This window comes from Coregonus lavaretus (assembly GCF_964263955.1).
Source record: "Coregonus lavaretus genome assembly, chromosome: 10".
Lineage (NCBI taxonomy): Eukaryota > Metazoa > Chordata > Actinopteri > Salmoniformes > Salmonidae > Coregonus > Coregonus lavaretus.
The window spans coordinates 33,180,883-33,201,057 of record NC_139997.1 but is presented as its reverse complement, the minus strand read 5'-3'; the positions used below and the strand labels follow the sequence as shown (position 1 = coordinate 33,201,057).

Genomic DNA, 20,175 nt, shown 5'->3' with positions numbered 1-20,175 from the left:
AGCATTCAACAGTGACCAAAACATCAGCCAGGAAGCATAGGAACTGAGAAGTGGTCTGTGGTCACCACCTGCAAAACCAGTCCTTTATTGCGGGTGTCTTGCTAATTGCCTATAATTTCCACCTGTTGTCTATTCCATTTGCACAACAGCATGTGAAATGTATTGTCAATCAGTGTTGCTTCCTAAGTGGACAGTTTGATTTCACAGAAGTGTGATTGACTTGGAGTTACATTGTGTTGTTTAAGTGTTCCCTTTATTTTTTTGAGCAGTGTATATTATTTAGTATATGTAAAGAAAAGATTAAATCAAGAATAGTCTGATGGGTGACAATATTAGCCTCTCACTTGTGAATTATATATTATCACTTGTGAATGATGCCCAGCTTAATGCAAGAAACAATGCCTTTTTTGTGTGACTTTTTCAAATCATAGTCGCACACCTCATGTAACCTAGCCCATAGGCCTATATGTATATAAGGTTTGTATCACAACTAAAGTGGGCAAATAACTTCTTAAAATGAAGCACATTAATCCGCTTTACAATAGGTGTAGAGCCTAACTGGCAAGAGTATTTTCACCATTAAAATGCACCTTTATAATAAAGCATTACATGCATAATCGTATTTGTGGTCACTTTTGATAATGGTGTTTTCCCGCTAATGGAACATTTGCGCTTATAGCCTACTGCCGTGTGCGCATTGCTGCGCTTATACAGTGAGGGAAAAAAGTATTTGATCCCCTGCTGATTTTGTACGTTTGCCCACTGACAAAGACATGATCAGTCTATAATTTTAATGGTAGGTTTATTTGAACAGTGAGAGACAGGATAACAACTAAAATATCCAGAAAAACGCATGTCAAAAATGTTATAAATTGATTTGCATTTTAATTAGGGAAATAAGTATTTGACCCCTCTGCAAAACATGACTTAGTACTTGGTGGCAAAAACTCTTGTTGGCAATCACAGAGGTCAGACGTTTCTTGTAGTCGGCCACCAGGTTTGCACACATCTCAGGAGGGATTTTGTTCCACTCCTCTTTGCAGATCTTCTCCAAGTCATTAAGGTTTCAAGGCTGACGTTTGGCAACTCGAACCTTCAGCTCCCTCCACAGATTTTCTATGGGATTAAGGTCTGGAGACTGGCTAGGCCATCCAGGACCTTAATGTGCTTCTTCTTGAGCCACTCCTTTGTTGCCTTGGCCGTGTGTTTTGGGTCATTGTCATGCTGGAATACCCATCCACGACCTATTTTCAATGCCCTGGCTGAGGAAAGGAGGTTCTCACCCAAGATTTGACGGTACATGGCCCCGTCCATCGTCCCTTTGATGCGGTGAAGTTGTCCTGTCCCCTTAGCAGAAAAACATTTTGGCCTCATCTGACCACAACACTTTCACCCAGTTCTCCTCTGAATCATTCAGATGTTCATTGGCAAACTTCAGACGGGCCTGTATATGTGCTTTCTTGAGCAGGGGGACCTTGCGGGCGCTGCAGGATTTCAGTCCTTCACGGCATAGTGTGTTACCAATTGTTTTCTTGGTGACTATGGTCCCAGCTGCCTTGAGATCATTGACAAGATCCTCCTGTGTAGTTCTGGGCTGATTCCTCACCGTTCTAATGATCATTGCAACTCAACGAGGTGAGATCTTTCATGGAGCCCCAGGCAGAGGGAGATTGACAGGTCTTTTGTGTTTCTTCCATTTGCGAATAATCGCACCAACTGTTGTCACCTTCTCATCAAGCTGCTTGCCGATGGTCTTGTAGCCCATTCCAGCCTTGTGTAGGTCTACAATCTTCTCCCTGACATCCTTGGAGAGCTCTTTGGTCTTGGCCATGGTGGAGAGTTTGGAATCTGATTGATTGATTGCTTCTGTGGACAGGTGTCTTTTATACAGGTAACAAACTGAGATTAGGAGCACTCCCTTTAAGAGTGTGCTCCTAATCTCAGCTCGTTACCTGTATAAAAGACACCTGGGAGCCAGAAATCTTTCTGATTGAGAGGGGGTCAAATACTTATTTCCCTCATTAAAATGCAAATCAATTTATAACATTTTTGACATGCGTTTTTCTGGAGTGTTTTGTTGTTATTCTGTCTCTCACTGTTCAAATAAACGTACCATTAAAATTATAGACTGATCATTTCTTTGTCAGTGGGCAAATGTACAAAATCAGCAGGGGATCAAATACTTTTTTCCCTCACTGTAATGTGAAGAAATAGCCTAATAGTTTATCAACATTTTAAGCTAAATGTTCTGATCTGTTGCGTCAGCCTCATTACGTAAAAAAGTTTATTTGATGCTAGTGGTTGTATTAATTTGGGATCTATCGCATCCCACAACTGTCCCAGACTATGTTTGGAGTATGTATTTCTCGCACAGAATAGAATAGGTCAACTTTTGTACTATGGGGGATAGTAGATTGACATAGGCTAGTGCTTTTGCTGTTCGTTAGGCCTACTCATCTTGTTGGCTGATGAAATGTAAATGTGCACAGTTCTTCCAATATCTTCAATAAGCACCTCGGAATTGGATAAGGACGCACGCAGTTGCGTCCCCGATGTGTCTGTCTTCACTTGTAGCCTGTGAGAAAGACCCGATCACGTGATGGAGAGCCGTGTGAGTGAGCTGAGAGGTGCTTCTGAGCAGGCAGCACTCAGGGAGAAGGGCTGCAAAAGGCATGGATTTTTATGGCCACACAAAGGGGATGCCGCCGGGAAATTCAAGGCATTATCAAGTGCTTCTCAAATTGTGAATGGGAGACTGATGAAGTGCATACAGCCTGCGCAAAAAACAAAGCAGAGCTGATGCCTTTCAAGCAACTTTTTTCAAATCATCATTAGAGTCGCATCACGCAGCCTTACAATGTATTAAAAATCAAAACATATAGCCCAATGTTTGTAGAACAACTAAAGTTACATTAACAACTCTAAATTAAGCATATAGGAGTACCTATTTATTTGTTAACCGCTCAACACAGAATAGCCACATGTGCGCACTCCCTCAAATCGTTTGGAGAAAATATCCTTTATATTTTATTCAGCTTTGTTCAATTGTATTCTTCATACTATAAAATAATATAAAATAATGCCATGGAATTCTAAGCAAATCTTGTCTGCTAAATGAACTAGTGTAGCCCACAGCCATATGGCATAGCCAGATCAGGACCTAATATAAGGACAACTCAGAGTACACTATTCTGTTCTTCTGAAATAGACTACATTTTCTTCATATCATGTTTCTTTAGACCTGTCTAAAATAAATAATGGATTTATTGTGAAGGTGTAGGCTATATTACATGGATTTATTAGACTTTTTTAAATGTAGATGTTCCAAAGGTCTGCATCAGTGGCTTGTAGGCTATGTGTGGAAGCCAGGAGATGCAAAATGTGTTTATGTTAATTAACAGTCAATTACAGTGAGACCGACAGTTACTTGCTTGACAATCACCGGCTGACTAAATTTCGTGACCGCCACAGCCCTAGTGTCATGGGTGGTGCATTGTGGAGGAATAGTCAGCCTGATCTTATAGACTAGACGTAACATAGTTAACGTAAATCCGGGACACTCAAATGACTATGATATGTTACGTTTGGCATGGTTACATAAGACAGAATGTTACTTAAGCAAAACGAAAGTAGGGTGGTTGGTCAGGGTGGATAGGTAGACGTATAACGTGAATGTCTAGCAAACCAAAGGTTGCATGTTCGAATCTCATCACGGACAATTTTAGCATTTTAGCTAATTAACAAGTTTGCAACTATTTACTACTTTTTAGCTACTTTGCAACTACTTAGCATGTTAGCTAACCCTTTCCCTAAACCTAACATTAACCCTTTAACATAACTCCTAAACCTAACATTAACCCTAACCTAACCCTAACCTTAACCCCTAACCCTAAACCCTAGCCAAGCTAATGTTAGCCATCTAGCTAACGTTAGCATTAGCCACCTAGCTAACGTTACCCACAACAAATTAGAATCTGTAACATATCATATGTTTTGCAAATTCGTAACATATTGTAAGAATTGCAATTCGTAACATATTGTATGAATTGCAATTTGGAACATATCATACGAATTGTAATTCGTAACATACATACGAAATGGATGACGGACATCCATAAATTAATACATACCATGCGAAATGTAACATATCATACTAGTTGGAGTGTCCCAAATATACATTTACTATGTTACGTATACCCCTGAATCCACGTTGGAATATAGGACCTTACAAAAACATTGATTCTCTTTTGTGAAAGCTCTACATACTCAGTATGCTGGCCTGGCTCTGCCTGGTTCCCGCTCCACAGCCCATCCAGCTGACATTTAGGAAATTACCAATCCTGTTTGTTTTCTCAAGCAGGGAGTTCGTCCAGGATGTTGATTTAATTAGCTGCTGCCCTCCCTGGTGGCAGGCACCATTTTGTTTTGAGAATCCCTGATAAAGCAAGTGGTCCCTGAGATTGGCCTGTCTGTGGTATGTCTGAGCACGTGTCACTGACATGCCCATTGTGACTGGTGCCCTTGTGTTGCTATCAGACAGGGGTGAGTAATGTGGTTATTCTTAGAGCCTGAGTGCATTCAGCTGATATCGATTTGAGAGCACGACACAGAGGGGAAATGGGTAATGGTCCCGAAAGATAACACAAGACTCTCTCTATTCATCTGAAGGTTTTTATTAGGAAATATATGTTGCATGTTGTCGGTCGGACCACTGTGAGAACTTAGTGGGAAGTAAGGGGTATTTTCTTTGTCTGAGGTAAGGGCCAGATATAAAGAGGTCTGACCACCCCCCTTCTACAAAAATGTGCTAGCCATCTTTGGCAGCCTAGTGGATTTTCAGCCTTTTGTATCTTTTGCCATGGATATTCATTTTAGTAGTGTAGCTAAATCTCTGCTATTTGGTTTTGGACTGCAGAAGATGTATGACGAATTTCAATAAGGAATAGGGTTTAGGGCTCTTGTAGCTGGAAATGCGGAACATTGAAAACAATTCATGCAAATGTCTCTTTAGGACACTTAACAGATAACCTGAAGACATGCTCCGTGTCAGGTGCAGTCACTGTGCTCCATGCATCTATTGTCCCCAACCTGATAAGGGGCCCGTCACACGTGGTCTATAGCATATATTCAGTGCTTTACGCTGAGTCACAAGGCACCATCAGGCTCCTGCAATTGTTGGTGGCCGTCTGCGTGGCTATGTGTGCCGTGTGGTGTGTGTTTCCAAGAGGGTCCCAGGGGTCTGGGGGATGTTTTAACCGCTCCATCCCACACCACCTCCTCCCCATCACATGGCCTCAGCACCATCCACCTCACTCCCACGATCCCTAGCCACTCCATAAGGGATAGTGCACTTTGGGTGACCCTGACGGAGCCGTGTTCAATGGTACACACTTCAGGGTGGCCTTATCTGTGTTTACCCTTCAAGTGAGTTCTAATCTCACTACTCCTCGCCATGGATAGCTTTGACCCCGTTGATAATACCTGGAGTGTAATAGCAGCAAACATATGTAGCCTCCTCCTTAGTAAAGGATATAAATGTTGGAAGCCTCCTTCTGTAGAAAGCTGTCCAGTGATATACACTTGTGCCACTGTGAGTCTTGTAGCAACGTTCATTGTGGGGTTAAAATGTGTTCTGTATTAATAAGAAATGCATAACAAGTTAAATCTCAATAACATCCCCAGAGCTGAGGGATGATCAGTATCTCAAAGGCAACAAGCGCTGTGGGTCTCACGAGGGACGGCACCATCGAAGGATGTGTTTTAGTTCAGAATTGGATTAGTAGCTCTGACTGTGAGACACAGCTGTGTGAGAGCGATGTGGAGTTTACAGATGGTCATGTCCTTTTGATCCATTAACTTTACACCAGGCACCAGACTGAAAGGGCAGATTTTCCCTGACAAAACATATCTGTGTAGAGCTATTGTTAATTGGCCTGTCCCAAAGGCCACTATTGTAATGAGTCTGTCCTACTTTTCCCAATGACTCTACCTTCCCTCCCGCCCCTCCACCCCTTCCCTCCTCATCCCTTCTCTGTCAGCAGGCTTCAGCCATCCTCTCAGTGTCTCTGTCTCTCACCAAGCTGGCCATTAACACTCTGGTATTATAAAACAATGCAATTATGTGGAGCGAGAGTGGGTTAAATAGAGGGAGGGCTCCCGTGTGTATTCACTGTGATTTATGATAGGTCTATTCTCTGCTCACTTAAGATGCCCCCAGGCTTAAGAAAGGGTCCCAAGCGAAGCATTCGGTGCCCTAAGACAAAACACAAGGGGAAAATGTTTGGGTGAATGCACAATAAGCATTCGTCAAGCTCCCCCTTTTAGAGACCTTTGTGAGGCTTGAGATGGTCTCGGAGTTGTCCAAAACATTGGACAATACGTTTTGGGGTTGATCTTTGAGAGAGGAACTCTTCTAAGGTCAACAGGGTTGTTTGAGGGGGGAATCTATTGGGGAGACCGGGTTTATGTGTGTGTAAATGTTTTGGGGACCTTGAGGGCTTTCCATAAACCACAATGTGTAGAATGGTTTGTTTTTCTTTCATTTGTTTGGGAGCAGAATGAGTGTCATTTAGGAATGCAAAAAGTTCTCAAACATAGTTGTAACTTTTCTCCCTTTCTTTCTGTCTGTTAATTCCAGGCAATGCAACAAGACGTCCATCGGCAGCGACAGCTGTGACATGATGTGCTGTGGGCGTGGCTACAACCCCTACACAGAGAAGCTGGTGGAGCGCTGCCACTGCAAGTACCACTGGTGCTGCTATGTCACATGTAAAAAGTGTGAGAGGATCGTGGAGAGATACGTCTGCAAATGAGTCCATTTTGTCTACTTCATCCACCCACCCACCTAACTGCCCCACGTCTCTGGGCTGGGGCCACAGATAACCAAAGCACTACGTTACCAAGAAGGCTTACTTTTGTCTTAAGCTTTAGCATGTATATTTTGACAAGAAACTGTTTATTTTTGTTCATTATTTTTAATTAAACTCTGACTCACAAGCTGGACTTAAAACGTTTTCCATTTTACGAACGCAGACACATGGGTGTTGTGACAATGCCTATCGGTTTACGTGAAGACCACCGTCCTCGAGGGTTTTTTCTTTTTTCTTTCCTTTCATAAATGTGCATTACACTTGCCGTACTCGGATATCAAATGTCTATTTTCGTATACTTTTATTAAAATAAATGATATTGGATTTGGGTTTTTTGAGGAGAGGGACGGTAGTCTCCTCGTTTGCTGTTGGGGGTGTACTTCCAACCTCGTTCTGATGTTGACATTCACTGTTTACTTCAGAACCATTCCACGGAATTCAAAGGGTTCTGAAGGATCCATCGTGTTTTTCCTCAAATGGTAGTCCTTTTTTCAACAGAGAAAGAGAAAGTGAGGAAAAGGGTGCTCAACACACAAAGGGAACTTAAAGTACTTTTAGTCGTGGAACTTTTTTAGTAACTGGTGTTGAACTCTGGACACTTGAGCACTGGAGCTTGACTGGGGACTCACCTGCAGACAGACAGTTCTGTGTGCATCCTCAGGATAAGGACAAAGAACTCCCATTGTTAGAAACAGCACATTATCCCTATAATGTCTGACATGCAGGTAGTCCAAAGCCTAACACTCAGAGCATGTGAACAGAACACATGGGTCTCCTATAATGCCGTATTATGATGAACCACTCTTGTGTGGCTGTACATACTGTCTTTTTGTATGCTGAATTAAAGAAATAAATATTTATAAACTAATTAAAGAATCGTTAACAAGCTCTTTAGATGGAAATTACACATTTTTCCTTTCCCAAGACCACAACTCATCATCATCATCATGGCAAATTTTTTTGGTCTAATTTAGAAGAAACTTGGCAAGAGAAATACATAACCTCACAAGCTGATGTTTTTGAAATAGACTAGCTATATTTCTTCCGACCGAAGCTTTACTGTAATTAATAACATCTCAAAGTGTTAAGAAAATAACAATTTCACACAATGACCTGTGACTGTGAGATAAATTAGCACATTTGTAATGTGTTTTAGTGTTCAATCAGAAGGCCAATTGGATCAACCTCTCGATTACAAGTGTTTGTTTGGACATTCCTCGATGTCACATGGGCTATTCATTATGATTCTAGCCTAACCCTCAAACGTTCATCTGGATGATGAGAGATCTTGGATTGGGCTAAACCTCCTATTAAAAAACAAGGCAACAGTAAACATGTTGTGCCCCACGAATGATGCAGGAGATATGCTTGTTCTAAGTTCGGAATTTCAGTTGATTACTATAGCGCCCCCCTTGGGCTTATTAGTGTAATTTTGTAAACGCTGGTGTCTGAGATATTGCGTGTGACTAACGTACGAACGGACGGCGACAGATCCATAGTCCCCCCTCCAATTTCATCATGGGGGACAATAACGATGTTTTAGAAAGAAATAAGCAAAAGAAAAAGGACAGAGCCCTCCACACGACCTCCCAATCAGTCTTAAGAGAGAGAGAGAGCTTGGTGACAGCTTGTTAAGTAAGTTTTGTCTCGTATGACTGCTGGGTGTATGATTCAGCTCCCCCTTGGGCCAATCAGTGTAATTTTGTAAATGACAGAGCTCTATGGCAAGACACATCATTCACCCAGGTACTAGTCTGGAAAATATTGCGTTGACAGACCTTTGTCCATATTGCCACATATCAAGTTTCATGCGGATCAGTCATTCGGTGCCAGAAGAGTCAAGTTTTAAATGTTTTTCACAAAATTCAAAATGGCGGAAAATCCATCATGGCAGACCTTATGGATCACTGAGGAAAATTTGTTTGTTGTGAGGAGAGGTACCTATGTACCGAATTTCATGACTTTAGGTCAAACGGGGTGAGGGGTGTGACCTTTCAGAGTTTGCATTTTCAATCTCTTGTTATAGTGCCACTGACCAATCAGTGTAATTTTGTAAATGCCGGATCTCTATGGTAAAATGCATAATTCACCCAAGTTTCGTTAAAATCGGGCCAGTGTTGTCTGAGATATCGCGTGTGACTAACATACGAACGGACGGACAGATGACAGATGGACGGAGACAGAACTTCAATCCTCTCCCTGATTTCATTGTGGGGGACAACAAAAATACTTCTAATTTATTTTGATACAAAGGGTTAGGTTGTTAGTCAAAGGAACAGATCTTGGCAGTTGGCACACTATAAGGCAGAAGTATAACCCTTTGACCAAGCCTTGTGTTGCTTTGTAGTTTTCATGATTCTAAACAGACAGAAATAACTATGGAGGGCTTGAAGCTAAGCATCTTGGTCCATGCTGAGCTTGGACACATTGAGGCTCCAACCTACACAAGCGGAGCATACAGTGAGGGAAAAAAGAATTTGATCCCCTGCTGATTTTGTACGTTTGCCCACTGACAAAGAAATGATCAGTCTATAATTTTAATGGTAGGTTTATTTGAACAGTGAGAGACAGAAAAACAACAAAAAAATCCAGAAAAACGCATGTAAAAAATGTTATAAATTGATTTGCATTTTAATGAGGGAAATAAGTATTTGACCCCCTCTCAATCAGAAAGATTTCTGGCTCCCAGGTGTCTTTTATACAGGTAACGAGCTGAAATTAGGAGCACACTCTTAAAGGGAGTGCTCCTAATATCAGCTTGTTACCTGTATAAAAGACACCTGTCCACAGAAGCAATCAATCAATCAGATTCCAAACTCTCCACCATGGCCAAGACCAAAGAGCTCTCCAAGGATTTCAGGGACAAGATTGTAGACCTACACAAGGCTGGAATGGGCTACAAGACCATCGCCAAGCAGCTTGGTGAGAAGGTGACAACAGTTGGTGCGATTATTCGCAAATGGAAGAAACACAAAAGACCTGTCAAGCTCCCTCGGCCTGGGGCTCCATGAAAGATCTCACCTCGTGGAGTTGCAATGTTCATGAGAACGGTGAGGAATCAGCCCAGAACTACACGGGAGGATCTTGTCAATGATCTCAAGGCAGCTGGGTCCATAGTCACCAAGAAAACAATTGGTAACACACTACGCCGTGAAGGACTGAAATCCTGCAGCGCCCGCAAGGTCCCCCTGCTCAAGAAAGCACATATACAGGCCCGTCTGAAGTTTGCCAATTAACATCTGAATGATTCAAAGGAGAACTGGGTGAAAGTGTTGTGGTCAGATGAGGCCAAAATCGAGCTCTTTGGCATCAACTCAACTCGCCGTGTTTGGAGGAGGAGGAATGCTGCCTATGACCCCAAGAACACCATCTTCACCGTCAAACATGGAGGTGGAAACATTATGCTTTGGGGGTGTTTTTCTGCTAAGGGGACAGGACAACTTCACCGCATCAAAGGGACGATGGACGGGGCCATGTACCGTCAAATCTTGGGTGAGAACCTCCTTCCCTCAGCCAGGGCATTGAAAATGAAGACATAGTTTTGATGTCTTCACTATTATTCTACAATGTAGAAAATAGTAAAAATAAAGAAAAACCCTTGAATGAGTAGGTGTTCTAAAACTTTTCAATCATTGTTACATTAGCTGTTTGGAGGCCTTTTATGAGCTTGGTTTTTGTTTGCAGCCTTCAACTACTGCTAACAATTGGTTGATAGGCATGTTTTAACTGATTAAAATAGTTATATTTTAGGAATTATGAGAAATACACTGCAAAATGAATTCCAGATACAAGCCAGTCTCATGGATACATAACCCCCTTTTCATGCTGTGTTACATCAGCCAATGAAAACAACAGGTAGTACATACATAGAAAAAGTGTAGAAGGGTTCAACAATGGACACTATCTACTTAGGACCTTCAAAGGCTGTCCTGTGAACCTATCTGTCAGCCTTCTAAATGCAGTGCCAGTGTGTGAGGATGGACACAATCTGTCATGATGAGGAATAGGTGTGGGAGGTAAATGGGGATTGGAGGAGGAGGAGGGTGGGGTTGAAAGGTTAGAGGTCTGAGGGAAAGAATGGGGAGCACTCTGTGCAGGTGAGTGGAGGTCTCGCTCCACACAGCCTAGCCTGTCGACAGCCTCAAGGACCCTTCAGTCAGTGGCATTCCCTAGGCTGGCAGCTGGATGGGAGGGGGAAGGAGGATATGTGTGTGTGTGTGTGTGCACGTGCGCTTGCACTTGTGCATGTGTGCCGTCTGTTGTCTGTCGGTGGGGCCACTGCCAACACATAAGTGAGGCTAACCTGATGAGTGAGGAGACACAAGCTGCCCTCCATGTAGCAGGCCAAACCTAAGGGCCAGTGACACGCCAAGGGTTACAAACCCTGGATCTGACAACTATGGCTGTCAAAGAGCTTATGAGGCCATCAAAGCCATGCTGTCATAGAGTGCGTGTGTGGGTTTGATGTGAAGGGACGGTGTATGGCCGTATGGTGACTCTTGACAACAATAGTAAATGTCAAACTTTCACAGGGCCTCCACTTGACCTCTTGAACACAAAGCTAAAGACATTGCCCCTTTACTAACAGTGACATGAAGCATTTACCAACGTAATTAAATATTTACTTGTATAAGTCTATAAATCCCCTAAATGTATGCTCAATATAAAAAACAACAACGTGAACACAATACTGAATTATTATGATAATAGTCTTGTTGAAATTCATTCACTGAAATTTACTACCAGAGATCTACAATGCCTTTAGAATAATTTAGTTCTGAGTTTTGTCTGCATGCTACAATTCCACTGACCTCTTTCTGACCTCTCTAAAACATCTGATTGAACAATGAGGTTGAAATATCTCACAGAAGCACAGAAACAAAGAAGGTTTAACTAACACTTTCACTTTCCGAAACAATTCAGATAAGCCATGAAAGCATAGTCAATTCTATCCATTTTTAGAGCGGACCACTAGTAGCTAAAGGAATGCAAATAAACTTGTTGCGCATTCTGGCTTTTTTCTTTCTCTCTCCACACAAAGCACAGAGAGAAGCAGAGGAGGAGCTGTGAGCTAATGTGAACAGAATGTCCAGGCAGCTTTGTTGCTCAGCCTAACACCACCACATACAGCAGCTTTAGAACACCATAGTCCAAGGCCGCTAAAAATCATTGTCCTCTAAAAATAACAAAACAACCCGGAACTAATTGTCACTGACGTTTACGTTTCCATGTATTTTCCAAAAGTATCTGTTTAGCCAGGGTGGCTCTGTGGGAGTTGGCCTGTAATCGAGAGGGTAAAGGAGAGTTTAATGGACAGCAGTGAAAATCTTCGGGGGTTAATGTCAGCCGAGACCATATAATGACAATCGCCTTTGTGTGCCCTCTGGTCTAGATACTCGCTGTGAATGAGGGAGACAAAGAATTTGACTGGAGTGGTAAAGGCTTTGAGATGTACTGACCCGTACCTTAAATGGACTTTTGTGAGCCACTCCCCACCCTCCTGCCCTTTGTAAATAGGGCCCAGCATAATGTGCTGTTAAATGCTGTTTTTGTTGTTTGCTGTGAGCAGGTGCCTGGGCCGGCGCTCCGGGGCAGTTAGAATGTGTCCTGAGGCATGTTGCCTGGGAGATAGCAGAGGCATGCACTGCAGCAACATCCCAGATAAAGACTAACTTGTAAGATGGGTGAGATGGGTGATCAGGGGAACTGGTGAAGGGAGGTTATGGAAGGTGGTTGAGTGGAGAAATATGTATAAATTACGGGTGCTTTCCAGAAAAATAAAATTACAGGTAATTCTATGGCGCTTTCCCTCAAAATCAAGTCAGTCAGACATCGTCATAGATACGGTACAGATGCTCTCATATTATTGAAGATCAAGACTCTTGGCATAGAGAGCACTCATTATTGAGAGTGACTCAGCACTAAAAGAAGTATAAAAACAGTTACCGTAATAGGAGACACGAAACATGCCATGTGTTTTAGATAAAAGGCAACCATTCATGTGAACCTCTTAAGGATCAGAACCTTTTTTTCAGTTTTCGCCTAAAATGACATACCCAAATCTAACTGCCTGTAGCTCAGGACCTGAAGCAAGGATATGCATATTCTTGATACCATTTGAAAGGAAACACTTTGAAGTTTGTGGAAATGTGAAATTAATGTAGGAGAATATAACACATTAGATCTGGTAAAAGATAATACAAACAAAAAAACATGCGTTTTCTATTTTTTGTTTTGTTCCATCACCTTTGAAATGCAAGAGAAAGGCCACAAATGCAGTTTAGGCACAATTTAGATTTTGGCCACTAGATGGCAGCAGTGTGTGTGTGCAAAGTTTCAGATTGATCCAGTGAAGCATTGCAAGACTGGACCAGTTTGAATCAAGTCTGCCCAAATGTGCCGAATTGGTCAATTGATACATTTTCAAGTACATAACTATAGAGAACATACAAAAATGATATGGTAATTCAAAATGTAAGTTTACACACTCCCAGGAATGTCATACATGATGGATCATTAGCTTATACACTAACTTTCACACATCTAGATGGCTGGGCGGGGTGGGTGTGGAGCCTGAGACAGCAAGGGTTCAAACTGTAGAACCCAGTTCCTACATTTGAATATAAAAATGGATTTTATCAAACAAAACTATGCTATATTTTATCTCTGGGACCTCAGGATGACAAATCAGAGCAAGATTACTGAATGTAAGTACATTATTTACCTTCAGAGAATGTATCAAACCAATTGCCGTGATAAGTTTTTTGTTGTTGTGCACTCTCCTCAAACAATAGCATGGTATTTTTTCACTGTAATAGCTACTGTAAATTGGACAGTGCAGTTAGATTAACAGGAATTTAAGCTTTCTGCCTATATAAGACATGTCTATGTCCTGGAAAGTTTGCTGTTACTTACAACAGTCATGCTAATCACATTAGCGCACCTTAGCTCAACCGTGCCGTATACGGGACACCGATCCCATAGAGGTTAATTGATGTCTTCAGATACTTATTCCAATTGCATTCAGCTGTAGATTTTCATTACGCAAAGCTAACTAGAATTGACAAGGATATATTGCCTCCTTATATAATACCTCTATTTGACAGTGCTATGATTAAACTTGAAAAGGGAATGTAAATCTCCATGCAAAGAGAACATCAGTGTCTTATAAATGCATACGGGATCAAAACATTTTTGGGGGGGATACAGTGCATTTGGAAAGTATTCACACCCCTCTGCTTTTTCCACATTTTGTTATTTTGTTGTTTATTCTAAAATTGATTAAATTGTGTTTTTTTTGTAATATGCCTCTACCCTCTGTTCTATTGGCAAATGTACAATCACTGGAGAACAAACTGGACAAGCTCCGGTCGAGACTATCCTATCAACAGAACCTGAAGAACTGTAATATCCTATGTTTCTCTGAAACTTGGCTGAACAAGGACATGGATAATATTCTACCTGGTTTTTCTATGCATTGGCAGGACAGAACAGCAGCGTCAGGTAAGCTCAAGGGGGTGGTGTGTGTCTCTTTGTTAACAACAGCTGGTGCGCGATCTCTAATATTAAGGAAGTCTCGAGGTTCTGCTCGCCTGAGTTAGAATACTTCATGATAAGCTGTAGACCATACTATTTACCAAAAGAGAGTTCTATATCTATATTTTTCATAGCTGTCTATTTACCACCACAAACTGATGCTGGCACTAAGACCGTACTCAACAAGCTGTATAGGGCCATAAGCAAACAAGAAAATGCTCATCCAGAGGCGGTGCTCCTAGTGCCCAGTGATTTTTATGCAGGAAAACTGAAATCCTTTTTACCTAATTTCTACCAGCATGTCACCTGTGCAACTAGAGGTGAAAAAACTCTAGAGCACCTTTACTCCACACACAGAGACACATACAAAGCTCTCCCTCGCCCTGCATTTGTCAAATTTGACCATAACGCTATCCTAAGGCTGTGGTGGTCATTACATTTTGTCAGCCGGTTATTGTCATGCAAAAGACTGCCGGTCTCATGGTAATTGACCGTCAATGAACATAAACACATTTAGCATGTCCAGGCCTCCATGCATTCCAGCCGCTGATGCGTGATTTTGGAACATCTACATTTCAAAAAGTCTAATAAAATCACTTGAATATACACCATCACAATAAATCCATTATTTATTTTAGTCAAGTCTAAAGAAACATTATGATATGAAGAAAATGTATTTCAGAAGAACAGAATATGAGTTGGCCTACTGTATGTTAGTTATCTGACTATGCTCCATGCCATAGGCTGTAGGCTTGTTCATTTAGCTGACAAGATATGCTTATAAGTCCCTTACCATTATTTTATTTTATATGATTTTATAGTAAGAAGAATATAATTGAACTTAGCTGAATAAAATAGAAAGGATATTTTTCCCATTAAGGAGCGAGTGCACATATGAAGTGGCTATGTTGAGTGTAAAAGTGATCATTTGAAACAGGTCCTATATGCTAGATTTAGAATTATTTGGCAACTTTAGTTGTGAATGTTACAAACCTTAGAATGTCTTAGAAATCAAAACATATATGGGCTGCATGGTGCGACTAGGCTATTGATGATTTGAGAAAGTAGCCAAAAAAGGCTGTGTGCTCTGTTCCTTGCCTCAGGCTGCACAGCTGTTCTCTCATCAAGTGATCATATTTTCACCCATCAGACTATTCTCATTTTAATCTTGTCTTTCGATTTAGAATGGCCCATCCAGTATGCATAATAATACAGTCCATACTCAAAGGCTAGACCAATTATGTACCAATTACATCTTAAATCAGTTTTCTTTCACGTTTCTATGCCTCGGGTAATATGCTGGTAGGCTATGTGTTGTATAACTGCACAATCATAATTTTAATTCAGGTTTTTTTTTCGGGCTTGGGCTCATAAGCCTATGCATAACCTCTAATATGCATATGCTTGTTTTGAATTAATCATCATGTCACGATCGTTATGAGAAGCGGACCAAGGCGCAGCGTGATAGGCGAACATACTTTTATTAAGTGTAAACAACACGAACAAAAACAACAAAACGATACGTGAAGTCCTAGGTAATAACAACAAACCATACGGAACAAGATCCCACAATAAACTAGTGAACACAGGCTGCCTAAGTATGGTCCCCAATCAGAGACAACGAGCTACAGCTGTCTCTGATTGGGAACCACCCTGGCCAACATAGAAATAAACGATCTAGAAGAAAACCCATAGAAAACTAAACATAACAAGTCCACACCCTGGCTCAACATTTAAGAGTCCCCAGAGCCAGGGCGTGACAGTACCCCCCCCCCCCCCCCCCCAAAGGCGCGGACTGCGACCGCGCCAACCAAACACAACAGGGGAGGGGCCGGGTGGGCATTCCGCCTCGGAGGCGGATCCGGCTCCGGGCGTGACCACCACTCTCTCTCTACCCCCCCCGTAGCGCCCCTGGTCTGGTCTGGCCCCGCTGGCCGGAGCTGGACTGACACCGGTGGAGCGGATTGCTCTGGCTCCGGAGTGGAGCAGCTGACCGGTGCCGGACCAGGCACCGGTGGAACAGGCACGAGCCGTGCCGGACTGACGACGTGCACCACAGGCTTGGTGCGGGGAGCAGGAACAGGCCGGACCGGGCTGACGACGCGCACCACAGGCTTGGTGCGGGGAGCAGGAACAGGCCGGACCGGGCTGGCGACGCGCACCACTGGCTTGGTGCGGGGAGCAGGAACGGGCCTGACCGGGCTGGCGACGCACACCACTGGCTTGGTGCGGGGAGCAGGAACAGGCTGGACCGGGCTGGCGACGCGCACCACTGGCTTGGTGCGGGGAGCAGGAACAGGCCGGACCGGGCTGGCGACGCGCACCACAGGCTTGGTGCGAGGGACAGGAACAGGCCGGACCGGGCTGGCGACGCGCACCACTGGCTTGGTGCGGGGAGCAGGAACAGGCTGGACCGGGCTGGCGACGCGCACCACTGGCTTGGTGCGGGGAGCAGGAACGGGCCGGACCGGGCTGGCGACGCGCACCACTGGTTTGGTGCGGGAAGCAGGAACAGGCCGGACCGGGCTGGCGACGCGCACCACAGGCTTGGTGCGAGGGACAGGAACAGGCCGGACCGGGCTGGCGACGCGCACCACTGGTTTGGTGTGAGGGACAGGAACAGGCCGGACCGGGCTGGCGACGCGCACCACTGGCTTGGTGCGGGGAGCAGGAACAGGCTGGACCGGGCTGGCGACGCGCACCACTGGCTTGGTGCGGGGAGCAGGAACGGGCCGGACCGGGCTGGCGACGCGCACCACTGGTTTGGTGCGGGAAGCAGGAACAGGCCGGACCGGGCTGACGACGCGCACCACAGGCTTGGTGCGGGGAGCAGGAACAGGCCGGACCGGGCTGGCGACGCGCACCACAGGCTTGGTGCGGGGAGCAGGAACAGGCCGGACCGGGCTGGCGACGCGCACCACTGGCTTGGTGCGGGGAGCAGGAACAGGCCGGACCGGGCTGGCGACGCGCACCACAGGCTTGGTGCGAGGGACAGGAACAGGCCGGACCAGGCACCGGTGGAACAGGCACGAGCCGTGCCGGACTGACGACGTGCACCACAGGCTTGGTGCGGGGAGCAGGAACAGGCCGGACCGGGCTGACGACGCGCACCACAGGCTTGGTGCGGGGAGCAGGAACAGGCCGGACCGGGCTGGCGACGCGCACCACTGGCTTGGTGCGGGGAGCAGGAACGGGCCGGACCGGGCTGGCGACGCACACCACTGGCTTGGTGCGGGGAGCAGGAACAGGCTGGACCGGGCTGGCGACGCGCACCACTGGCTTGGTGCGGGGAGCAGGAACAGGCCGGACCGGGCTGGCGACGCGCACCACAGGCTTGGTGCGAGGGACAGGAACAGGCCGGACCGGGCTGGCGACGCGCACCACTGGCTTGGTGCGGGGAGCAGGAACAGGCTGGACCGGGCTGGCGACGCGCACCACTGGCTTGGTGCGGGGAGCAGGAACGGGCCGGACCGGGCTGGCGACGCGCACCACTGGTTTGGTGCGGGAAGCAGGAACAGGCCGGACCGGGCTGGCGACGCGCACCACAGGCTTGGTGCGAGGGACAGGAACAGGCCGGAACGGGCTGGCGACGCGCACCACTGGTTTGGTGTGAGGGACAGGAACAGGCCGGACCGGGCTGGCGACGCGCACCACTGGCTTGGTGCGGGGAGCAGGAACAGGCTGGACCGGGCTGGCGACGCGCACCACTGGCTTGGTGCGGGGAGCAGGAACGGGCCGGACCGGGCTGGCGACGCGCACCACTGGTTTGGTGCGGGAAGCAGGAACAGGCCGGACCGGGCTGGCGACGCGCACCACAGGCTTGGTGCGAGGGACAGGAACAGGCCGGACCGGGCTGGCGACGCGCACCACTGGTTTGGTGTGAGGGACAGGAACAGGCCGGACCGGGCTGGCGACGCGCACCACTGGCTTGGTGCAGGGAGCAGGAACAGGCTGGACCGGGCTGGCGACGCGCACCACTGGCTTGGTGCGGGGAGCAGGAACGGGCCGGACCGGGCTGGCGACGCGCACCACTGGTTTGGTGCGGGAAGCAGGAACAGGCCGGACCGGGCTGGCGACGCGCACCACAGGCTTGGTGCGAGGGTCAGGAACAGGCCGGACCGGGCTGGCGACGCGCACCACTGGTTTGGTGTGAGGGACAGGAACAGGCCGGACCGGGCTGGCGACGCGCACCACAGGCTTGGTGCGAGGGACAGGAACAGGCCGGACCGGGCTGGCGACGCGCATCACTGGCTTGATGCGGGGAGCAGGAACAGGCCGGACCGGGCTGGCGACGCGCACCACTGGCTTGGTGCGGGGAGCAGGAACGGGCCGGACCGGGCTGGCGACGCGCACCACAGGCTTGGTGCGAGGGACAGGAACAGGCCGGACCGGGCTGGCCACGCGCACCACTGGCTTGGTGCGGGGAGCAGGAACGGGCCGGACCGGGCTGGCGACGCGCACCACTGGGTTGGTGCGAGGGACAGGAACAGGCCGGACCGGGCTGGCGACGCGCACCACAGGCTTGGTGCGAGGGACAGGAACAGGCCGGGCTGGACTGTGGAGACGGACTGGAGGTCTGGAGCGGAGAGCTGACACAACCCGTCCTGGCTGAATGCCTATTTCCACACAATCTGTGTGAGGCATCAGCACAGGACGTACAGGGCTGTGCACTCATACTGGCACTACAGCACGTGGCACTGGCGCAGGATATCCGGGACCGAGGAGGGGTACTGGAGGCCACGAGCGTTGAGCCGGCACACTCCGTCCTGGCTGCATGCCCACCTTAGCACGACACGTGCGTGGTGCTAGCACAGGACGTACAGGACTGTGCCGGAACACTCACGGCACAGTACGTGGCTCCGCATAACACGGAACCTGCCCAGTCTCACGCTGCCTAGCCTGAGTACGGAGAGTTGGCTCTGCTCTACCTCTAGGCTCCGCCAACCACCCTTCCAGCCCCCCAAACCTGGTGGCCTCCTCTCCTAGTCCGCCGATTCGCCCTGTAGCTGCCTCCAGCAGCCCCGTCGTCCACGCCGTGTGCCCCCCCAAAAAAATTACTTGGGGTTGCCTCTCGCGTGTCCGTCGTTGGCACGGTTGGCGCCGTTTCTCCTCTCCTGCCTGGGCATTCACTTTTGCCCATGGCCCTCTGCCCGCGAATATGTCCTCCCAAGACCACCATTCGCCCACCTGGGACATCGCCAACTTCTCCTCCTGGGCACGCTGCTTGGTCCTCTGATGGTGGGATCTTCTGTCACGGTCGTCGACAGATGAAGCGGACCAAGGCGCAGTGTGATAAGCGTACATACTTTATTTGTGTATACACACGAACCAAAACAATAAACCAAACGATACGTGAAGTCCTAGCTGTAGCTCGTTGTCTCTGATTGGGGACCATACTTAGGCAGCCTTTTGGCATGTTAGTTTTGTAGGATCTTGTTCCGTAGGGTTTTGTGTATAACCTAGGACTTCACGTATCGTTTGGTTTATTGTTTTGGTTCGTGTGTGTACACAAATAAAGTATGTACGCTTATCACGCTGCGCCTTGGTCCGCTTCATCTGTCGACGACCGTGACACATCACCTTAGAAAGCACTGTCCATTTCGTTGTGTTAGGCTTTGAATATAATTATTATAATTCACTTCTCACGGCTGCCACCGGGAGAAGGGAAAGCATCTCTCACTCACATGGCTCTCTCAGATATTTCAATTCTTATTAGACAATGCCCTTCACTTGACCTATCTCAGAACAGGGGTATGGGGAAGAAAACACA

At 46.5% G+C, this 20,175-nt stretch overlaps 1 protein-coding gene across 1 annotated transcript in view; it reads left to right on the top strand.

The window, feature by feature from the left end:
- Positions 1–7,736, top strand: part of LOC311136602 (protein Wnt-11-like) — a 31,308-nt gene extending 23,572 nt beyond the window's left edge. Inside the window, exon 6 of the mRNA XM_084170794.1 lies at positions 6,638–7,736. Coding sequence (XP_084026920.1) covers positions 6,638–6,812 — 175 coding nt within the window. The 3' untranslated portion in view covers positions 6,813–7,736. The remainder of the gene's footprint in view (positions 1–6,637) is intronic.
- The last annotated feature ends 12,439 nt before the right edge of the window (positions 7,737–20,175 follow it).